Source organism: Pan troglodytes, chromosome 20, assembly GCF_028858775.2.
Source record: "Pan troglodytes isolate AG18354 chromosome 20, NHGRI_mPanTro3-v2.0_pri, whole genome shotgun sequence".
In the NCBI taxonomy this organism is placed as follows: domain Eukaryota; kingdom Metazoa; phylum Chordata; class Mammalia; order Primates; family Hominidae; genus Pan; species Pan troglodytes.
The window spans coordinates 42,705,611-42,715,633 of record NC_072418.2 but is presented as its reverse complement, the minus strand read 5'-3'; the positions used below and the strand labels follow the sequence as shown (position 1 = coordinate 42,715,633).

General features: G+C 42.5%; 1 protein-coding gene across 2 annotated transcripts; it reads left to right on the top strand.

Annotated features, from left to right (window-relative positions):
• Nucleotides 1-1,826: 1,826 nt before the first annotated feature.
• On the top strand, nt 1,827-7,216 carry LGALS16 (galectin 16). Of its 2 annotated transcripts, XM_054673267.2 has the most exons (5): nt 1,827-2,017; nt 2,307-2,531; nt 4,437-4,513; nt 5,014-5,224; nt 6,965-7,215. In XM_054673267.2, exons 2-5 carry the CDS (start codon nt 2,517-2,519, stop codon nt 7,088-7,090), a joined length of 429 nt encoding a protein of 142 aa, XP_054529242.1. In that variant the 5' UTR covers nt 1,827-2,017; nt 2,307-2,516; the 3' UTR covers nt 7,091-7,215. The 2 variants fall into 2 exon arrangements, with proteins under 2 accessions (XP_054529242.1, XP_016789936.2); XM_016934447.3 differs by lacking the exons at nt 1,827-2,017; nt 2,307-2,531 and adding an exon at nt 3,733-3,986 and having other exon boundaries at nt 6,965-7,216.
• Nucleotides 7,217-10,023: the final 2,807 nt, after the last annotated feature.

Below are 10,023 nucleotides of genomic sequence, written 5' to 3'. Positions count from 1 at the left end.
GACAAACAGAGAGCCAAATCATGAGTGAACTCCCATTCACAATTGCTTCAAAGAGAATAAAATACCTAGGAATCCAACTTACAAGGGATGTGAAGGACCCTTTCAAGGAGAACTACAAACCACTGCTCAATGAAATAAAAGAGGATACAAACAAATGGAAGAACATTCCATGATCACGGATAGGAAGAATCAATATCGTGAAAATGGCCATACTTCCCAAGGTAATTTATAGATTCAATGCCATTCCCAACAAGCTACCAATGACTTTCTTCACAGAATTGGAAAAAACTACTTTAAAGTTCTTATAGAACCAAAAAAGAGCCCGCATTGCCAAGACAATCCTAAGCAAAAAGAACAAAGCTCGAGGCATCATGCTACCTGACTTCAAAGTACACTACAAGGCTACAGTAACCAAAACAGCATGATACTGGTACCAAAACAGAGAGATAGACCAATGGAACAGAACGGAGGCCTCAGAAATAACACCACACATCTATAACCATCTGATCTTTGATAAACCTGACAAAAACAAGAAATGGGGAAAGGATTCCCTATTTAATAAATGGTGCTGGGAAAACTGGCTAGCCATATGTAGAAAGCTGAAATTGGACCCCTTCCTTACACCTTATACAAAACTTAATTCGAGATGGATTAAAGACTTAAATGTTAGACCTAAAACCATGAAAAACCTAGAAGAAAACCTAGGCAATATCATTTAGGATATAGGCATAGGCAAGGACTTCATGACTAAAACACCAAAAGCAATGGCAACAAAAGCCAAAATTGACAAATGGGATCTAATTAAACTAAAGAGCTTCTGCACAGCAAAAGAAACTACCGTCAGAGTGAATAGGCAACCTACAGAATGGGAGAAAATTTTTGTAATCTACCCATTTGACAAAGGGCTAATATCCAGAATCTACAAAGAACTTAAACAAATTTACAAGAAAAAAACAAACAACCCCATCAAAAAGTGGGCAAAGGATATGAACAGGCACTTCTCAAAAGAAGACATTTATGCAGCCAACAAACACAGGAAAAAATGCTTATCATCACTGGTCATTAGAGAAATGCAAATCAAAACTACAATGAGATACCATCTCACACCAGTTAGAATGGCAATCATTAAAAAGTCAGGAAACAACAGATGTTGGAGAGGATATGGAGAAATAGGAACGCTTTTACACTGTTGGTGGGAGTGTAAACGAGCTCAACCATTATGGAAGACAGTGTGGCCATTCCTCCAGGATCTAGAACTAGAAATATCATTTGACCCAGCATCCCATTACTGGGTATATACCCAAAGGATTATAAATCATGCTACTATAAAGACACATGCATACGTATGTTTATTGCAGCACTGTTCACAATAGCAAAGACTTGGAACCAAACCAAATGTCCATCAATGATAGACTGAATTAAGAAAATGTGGCACATATACACCATGGAATTCTATGCAGCCATAAAAAATGATGAGTTCATGTCCTTTGCAGGGAGATGGATGAAGCTGGAAACCATCATTCTGAACAAACTATCACTAGTACAGAAAACCAAATACCGCATGTTCTCACTCATAGGTGGGAATTGTGCAATGAGAGCACTTGGACACAGGGCAGGGAACATCACACATGGGGGACTATCATGGGGTGGGGGGCAGGGGGATGGATAGCATCAGGATAAATACCTAATGTAAATGACGAGTTAATGGGTGCAGCAAACAAACATGGCACATGTATACCTGTGTAACAAACATGCACGTTGTGCACATGTACCCTGGAACTTAAAGTATAATAATAATTTTTTTTTTAATCTCACCTTTCTCCCAGAATCTGCAGAAGAAACAGTGTCCCTCAAACTTTGATTTACATGGACACCAACAGAGGGTGTATCTAGAGCCCAAGTGTGTGACAGTCAGATGAAAGTGGCCCTTACCTAGCAAAGCCAAGTGGCTTAGTGTGGGGCAGGTTCATGCAAGAAATTTCTCTACTTCTCTCCACAGATCCTCCTCAGGATCAAGGTCAGTGCTCTCCCAGAACGTTTAAAGGCAGAGAGAAGAATTACCTTTTAGGGCTAACTTGTTTCCCCCAAAATCTCCAACTTTTTTTTTCTTGTTTAGCCATTGTACAAAATTGGGAAAATGTACACCTTCTGGGTAGATTCTGCATAGTGGAGAAAAGGCTTGAGAGGCACAAAGGCTGGGCTTTACAATCACTACCCCTCACTCCATCATCCTTATCTATGCATTTCCCTGGTAACCCAATCCATAGTCTGGTACCTTCCCCACTGTCATTTCTGCTGCATTACAGACACAGACTTGCAAATAGTTATGGTTGTGACTGAGTTTCTTCGTGACACCTGACCCTTTCTCATGCTGCAAGGAAAGCTTGCTGGGAGGAGCATGGAATCTGGAATGATGCCAGAGGGCAAAGCTGAAAGGGGTCATTTAAGTGCTGCAACTCAGAGATTCACTCAGAAGACTGGACACAATTCCGAAGGTCGCCCAGAAGGAGAGGACAATGTCATTTCTAACTGTGAGTTGAAAAGGCACAGCCTTCAATAATCTCAAGTCACACAAAACCAAGAAAGATGTGGGGTATTTTATGAGATGAAAATATGAGCATTCCTACTGTGAATGCTTTACTGAGAGTTGTGGGTGTGTGGAAGAGAAACACTGAGGCTAGGTATCTGAGATGCTTGTAGCATGTGGGTTGTGGATCCTGGACAAATGTAACCCTCTGTGAGCATGAGGTGGTATCTGATGAGAGTGAACTCTGATGAGATGATGTGACTTTAGGTGGGAGGTGGATGGCCCACCAGGTCAAGCAGGTGTTTGTGTGAGTGTAAGGGGGTGATTGTACTTTGTCTTCCTCTTTGTGATGTGAGTGTGTGTGAGCACAGCCAGACCAGTGCATGGTCATCTTTATGTGCGCAGTGAGCAGGTGTGTGTAACTCAGTGAGTGGCATGGCTCTGTGTGACTGTGGCTGTGTGTGCTGGGATGTGACTGAGTATTGAAGGGAAAACACGCATGTGGCCTTCTGTGCATGTGAAGGTTCCTCCCCACACAACAGCACCTCTGATGAAGGAACTGTGTGTCTTTTCATGTGTGGCAATGTGGATCCCAGGTGGCTTAACTGGTAGGGATCTTGGAGATTGTGAGTTACCAAGGACTTGTTTCAGATCACTTATGAGAGCAGAATGTATGATCAGTAGATGTCTCTTCCCAGTAAGAGTGGGGAAGAGGAATGGAGACTATGGGGGTGATGGATCCTCAGGTGGGGTCTGCACAGAGTGACCACTGTCTCTTGCCTCCCAGGCTCAGCTTCCCTGTCCCCAGCCTATCCTGTCCTTTTCATTGTGGGACAGGAGGTTTGCTAGAGAAGGATATTAGAGGCCATGGTTTCAGAGACTGAATCACGTAAAATATCCACTGTAAGCTCTGTCTCAGCTGAGTCTAAACTTGTTCCTCCACCCATGAAGGAACAAGTCTAGTCTCAGTTCAGACAGAGCTTACAGTGGATATTAATCAACAAAGCAGCTGGGTTCACTGGCTCATGGCTACAATCCCACCAATCTGAGAGACAAAGATGAGAGGATAACAGGAGGCCAGAAGTTTGAGGCCAGTCTGGGTATCATAGTGAGACCCTTTCTTTAAAAAACTTTAAATATCAGACTGCCAGAGTGGCAGGTACCTTTTGCCCCAGCTACACAAGAGGGGGCAGATGTGTGAGGATCACTGCAGCCCAGGAGTTCAACGTTTCAATGAGCTATGATCGCACCACTGCATGTCAGCCTGGGCAACAGAGCAAGACCCTATCTCAAAAATACAGAAAAATCATCAACCACTTGTAGTCATCGTAGAAATCAATCATTCCCTCCAGTTATGTCCCTGACCCACAGGCTTCACTTGTGCAAGTACTGGGGCTGTGCTGTCAGTAATGTGTGCCACTTCTTGGAAGGACGTCCATTGCCCTTGATGATTGTGAGAGTTGAAAATAAGTCAGGTCAGTGTTTCAGGAGGACTCCCCTGTTCTGTTAGGTCACCCCTAACAGGCCCTACACATGCCAGGGATTAGGGTAAAAGTTTTACATGTATTAACTGCTCTATTATGGAGAACTTCCTACACAGTAGGAATTCGTGATAATCCTCCTTGTTTTAGGGAAACTGAGGAAGTCAAGTAACCGATCTAAGATTGCACTGCTAGTAAGAGGCAGAATGAGGACTGGAATCCAGGCTTCTTGGCTCCTGAACCCTTGCTCTTACCTATGGGTCCACCATACCTTCAGGAATATGGGGCCCTGACTGTGGTAGAGTGAAAGGGGAGAGTCCACAGAGTCTGCCCTGTGATCTCTAACCTCCTGCACCATGGGAATATGTTACAGGAGGGGAGACTGCACCTGACCCTGCACCTCTCACTTATTCTCAATACCCTGGCAGGTGCCATACAAACTGCCTGTGTCTTTGTCTGTTGGTTCCTGCGTGATAATCAAAGGGACACCAATCGACTCTTCTATGTGAGTACTCCATGGTCCAATGGAGGGGGTGGAGGAGAAAGGAGAATATTTGCTAAGAGTTTGACCTTATGTGTGGGTGATGTGGAAATGTCTAATTGGCAGGATGGAGGCCCCATGCAGGTGCAGGTCCTGGAGACCCTCCAGCACCAGGCATGAGACCTGCAGCAACTGCATGTGGGCCAGCCATGGGGCCTAGGGGAGGAGAATACTCAGTGGGTTGGGACTGAGGCTCTTTATCAAGGGGCATAGAATTTTCAGGGAATGAACAAGTCATAGGCCCAGGTCAGTGACTGTGACTCAGTTTTCATCTGGGGATGAGGGGCACAGCATCTCCCTGCCGGGGGCACGAGGAGCTGAAGCATCCCCACAGGGACCAGGCCTGCAGTATCATCAGAGAGACTTTTACCCTGGGTAAATGGGGGAGGGGATTTGTGTGCGTGTCAAGTGTGTGTCTGTGCAATGAAGGAAACTGTCCAATATGCTGTGTGCTTTGCCCTCAGCAATGAACCACAGCTGCAGGTGGATTTCTACACTGAGATGAATGAGGACTCAGAAATTGCCTTCCATTTGCGAGTGCACTTAGGCCGTCGTGTGGTCATGAACAGTCGTGAGTTTGGGATATGGATGTTGGAGGAGAATTTACACTATGTGCCCTTTGAGGATGGCAAACCATTTGACTTGCGCATCTACGTGTGTCACAATGAGTATGAGGTGAGCACCCCAGGAGCTCCCAGTACCCAGGCTCTTTGGGATCCCAGAGCAGGAGGCAGCTCTCATTGACCTGGCCTCACCAGTCCCTCAGGGCCCATCTCCCGTAACTACCCCTGCCCCAGGTTTTCATCACAGAGCACCCTCTGCTTGCACTGCCGTCCTCAGCTCTTTCGCAAATCTGACCAAGGTCAAGGTCGGCTCATCTTCCATTTCCTCCAAAGTGGAGAATCTCCTCTGTCTTTTCACATAGTGCTAATTTCCACTTATGCCATTATTTAAATTTTCATGTAGCTGAATGAATACAATATACTTAAGAAAAAAGTTTTTTCTATCAATCAAAAATTATGTCTTCGTCTCACTTTTGGGCCCCAATTCTACTCATACGAATAACATTACCAGAGCTCTGCTCTCCTTCAGAGAGAATCCTTTTTTTTTTTTTTTTTGAGACAGAGACTCACTTTGTCATCCAGGTTGGAGGGCAGTGACGTGATCTCAGCTCACTGCAACCTCCACCTCCCAGATTCAAGCGATTCTCTTGCCTTAGCCTCCCAAGTAGATGGGATTACAGGTGCATGCCACCACACCTGGCTGATTTTTTTATTTTTAGTAGAGACGGGGTTTCACCATGTTGGCCAGGCTGGTCTTGAACTCCCAGCCTCAAGTTATCAACCCAATTCAGCCTCCCAGTATAGTGGGATTACAGGCATATGCCACCGTGCCAACCCCTTCAGAGGAAATCTTTGCCTATAGAAGCATATAGATATGTCTATGATTTCATTTGTTTTTAAGTAAATCCTGGTATGTTGCTCTACACATTATGCTTTAGGAACTAAGTTGGGTTTTCATCAAAGAATATATCTTGAAGACATTATCAATCCATGTTTCTGCTTCAGTTGTTTATTTGGGCATTGAAGTTGTTTCCGGTATTTTGCTCTCACAAATGATGCTGTATTAAGCTTTCAAATAAATCCTTTTGTCATTACCAACCTCCCAATACTTACATTGGGATATAATTACAAAAAATGAAAAAACTGGTTGAAAAATATGTGCATTTTAAATTTGAAAAATTAATACTAATAAGGTGACTCTCTATACAGCCTCAATATAAGGAATACATCCATACTTTCTTACTTTCTCTAACGAGTAGGCCAAAAGATTCACATCTTATTCAGATTCAAGTGAGGGATCTTTTCCTATGCTTAGAAGTTGTCGAAGATAATATCCTATGTTATACAAGACCTGTCCTCCTTTAACTCTCTAAGAACACTGGGTTTCATTCTTTGCCATTAACACCTCAGATGTAGGCTACTCCAAAGAGGAACTGTGCCATCAGTAGTGAAAGACAGTCACAGTTCGTGGAACTGAAAAGTATGCATTTCAGTGAACATGGTCTAGCACTAACCCTGTGGCAGGTCCTGTGCGAGATGCAGGGTCTCAAGTTCCTGAGACACAGTTGCTGGTAATGGGGTTGTCCAGGTTAGAAGGGAGGCTGAATAAACAGGGACTGTGTGACACAGAGAGTAGAACTTCACTAGATAAGAGGAAACATTAGAAATAAGGTCAGCAACTGTCTCAAATAGGCACAAAATGTCATCTGTAAACAGAAGTGTATCTACAACATTCGCTTGTATAACTAGGAGTTTTCTTGGGGAATGTTATTGGTACTAGGGCAGAGTAGAGAAGAGGCTGAAAACTTGTTGGGTGGCATACTGTCTTTCTGATGCATTTTTCCTCTTAAAGGTAAAGGTAAATGGTGAATACATTTATGCCTTTGTCCATCGAATCCCGCCATCATATGTGAAGATGATTCAAGTGTGGAGAGATGTCTCCTTGGACTCAGTGCTTGTCAACAATGGACGGAGATGATCAGACTCCTCATTGTTGAGGAAACCCTCTTTCTACCTGACCATGGGATTCCTAGAGCCTGCTAACAGAATAATCCCAACTCAACCCCTTCCCCTACACTTGGTCATTAAAACAGCACCAGACCGCACATGATTTGGTTCTTGCTTTAAGAGGGGGAAAGAGGACGTGTTCATCCCCAAGCGGGGCCAGGGCATTCTATGGGAGGCATCAAGAAATCAAAGGGGATAAACCTTCCTGTGACAAAGGGAGTGAGTGACAAGGTCCATGGAATGTCTGATAAGACATTAGGAACAGCATCCTTCTATAGTACGTAGTTGACGTCAGACAGTCTGAACCAAAATACTTACCCAATCTCAGATGACTCACGGCACTTAAATGTTAGATAGCTACTTACAGCCACACAGGTGTACCTAGTAGCTTTGGGGAAAACCTACTTTAGGAAAATTATGTGGAATTTCTTAATTTTTCCATTGTTCTCAGGGTGCTTATTGTGTATGAACACTATGCCTGGCTTTGTGCAGGCTGCTGTGAAGGAAGTGAAGAAAAAGATGACAAGTTTTGCAGGTAAAGTTTTCAATCCAAGCAATAGAGAATCACTGGAGCCCAGTGATTCCCCTTAAAGAATACCAATTATTCTTATCTGCAAATATTTGAAAAGTTTTTCATTTTATATGGGGAGAATCCAGAGGTTTCTCTTTAGAAATAAATGGTCATGGTTTTAGATCAGAGAACACGTAGATTATTATTGGAATAGACACAATTCATGTACATGGACACAGTGAGCAGATCCTGCTTTGCTGCTATTCTTGTGATAAATTGCAGCACAGAAAACCGCCCAACACATATTGGCTAAAAGCAATCATTTATTTTGATGTCTCCCAGCTTTACAGGTTTACTGAATTCATATGAGTGGTAGATCATGTGATGGGAGTCACGTTATTTCAGAGATCTTTTAGGCTGGGATTTCAAGGGATGCTTTACTCTTGTCCAATTCAACACTAGGGCTGAGTGAACACCTGGAAACTGGCTGATTATTTCCTTCACTACCTCACCTTCCCATTCATGCCTTTAATTTCCTCAAATAGACTCTCACAGTTCTTAGACTTAATGAATGGTGACTGGCTTTCACCAAAGTAAGCCTTCAAAAGGGCTCATGGAGAAGGTGCACAGCATCACAGGACCTACCTTTGAATGGCAGACAGTGTCACTCCTATGACTTTACATTGATCAAGATGAGTCACACAGACAGCCCTAACCAACAGGAGAGGACTCCACAAGTTGTGGTTATTGTGACTGTAGTCATGAGGGGCCATCCTTGGCAACTAGTTCCACTCAGAACTACTTCCCATATACCAAAAACACACCCTGTAAGGAATCTCTGAAGGCATACAATTATAGGAACAGGCCTCAGAGTAAAGTGCAGTGTCTTATCTAATCAGGATATGGTGTCTATGATGTGACTACAACTTATCACTTGCAATCTCTCTCAACATGTGCATCAAAGGAATACATTATCTGCTTTATACAAATCAAGCAAAGAAGACTGAAGGAGACAGGAAAAAGGCAATGAAAACACCTATTTTAGAGGGGCAAAATAAAATAGACAGCAGTCACTAATCCATATCATTGGTGAAACCAACCAGACACCTATTTTCATTTTCTCTGGGAATGTTTCTCCGTAGCACTTGCCCTAACCCTCCATTCTCAGCTTCTTGGAGTTCCTACCAAGATGGCAGAATAACAGCCCTTTCCCTATGCCTGGCCAACATGTTGAAACCACATCTCTACTAAAAATACAAAAATTAGCTGAGCATGGTGGCAGGCACCTGTAATCCCAGCTACTTGGGAGGTTGAGGCAAGAGAATCACTTGAACCCAGGAGAAGGTGCTTGCAGTGAGCTAAGATCATGCCATTGCACTCCAGCCTGGGTGACAAGAGCTAAACTCCATCTCAAAACAAAACAAAAAGAAATCTAAATATAATTGAGTTGAATATTTGAATTTTTATTGACATTTCAAATTAGATTCTAATTCAATTTAAAAGAGCATCTCATAGAAGCAGATGTACTCAATTATGTTAACGCTGTGGTTTCATTTAAGCAATTTGTTTTGTGAAGGGACACAAATCCAACCAGATTTTAACAGTGTATAAATATGTATGTATTAATTTAATTACAATGACAATACTCTCAACTCCCCATTTGAATAAAGGAGAGCATCTGATCTCTGTTCTGGGGCACCGTGCACTATAGGTGTGTGGAAATACAGATGCCCTCAGCTGTGGGGTAGGCTCAGTGGGACCTGGAGTGCTGGAGCCCCTGGGCCATTTACCTCTGGCTACAAAAGTCATTGTCTATTTATCCCCAACTGCTACAGAAATATTATTTTCAGTGATTGTCATGATGCAAAAGAAAAGAAGCATGGAGATTTATTAAACCTTTATATATAAGTTATGTTAGTAAATAAAGTGAACTTTCTTCTGGCTTAACTAAAAAATCTATACTAGTATTTATGCCTTTTGTAAAATAGAGATGGCAATTTAAATATTATGAAGCAAAGCAACTGATTATCAGGTAAGACAACCAACTACAACTGCAGAATTGTAGAGGTTATGGGTTAAATGTATAAGAATATTTCATAGCAATAATCTTTTAAGACTATGCAAGAGACTCCACAGTGGAGTAGAAATTAGAACAGAATTAATAATACTGTGTATGCTCTCAGTTCACCAATTTATCAAAACTAGCTTTATGATTCAGGAGGGTGTCTGCCCTTTTGCAATTGGAAGAAAAGAAAGAATATTTCATTTTTCGACTCTTTAGATTTTCTTCACTAACAGTATTTCCACAGCTAAGTAAGGGATTTGCAAGTAGCATCAAGAGAAAAAAGCAGGCTTGAGCAGCTTTTAAAATATGGTCTTAAAATATGGAAATT

Excerpts from the sequence above, each read along its gene's own strand:
- LGALS16 (XM_016934447.3), top strand. The coding sequence starts at position 3,768 with ATGATCGCACCACTGCATGTCAGCCTGGGCAACAGAGCAAGACCCTAT. Across the intron at positions 3,987-4,436 it reads TGCCCTTGATGATTGTGAGA|GTGCCATACAAACTGCCTGT; the intron begins GTTGAAAATAAG and ends ATACCCTGGCAG. Across the intron at positions 5,225-6,964 it reads TGTGTCACAATGAGTATGAG|GTAAAGGTAAATGGTGAATA; the intron begins GTGAGCACCCCA and ends TTCCTCTTAAAG.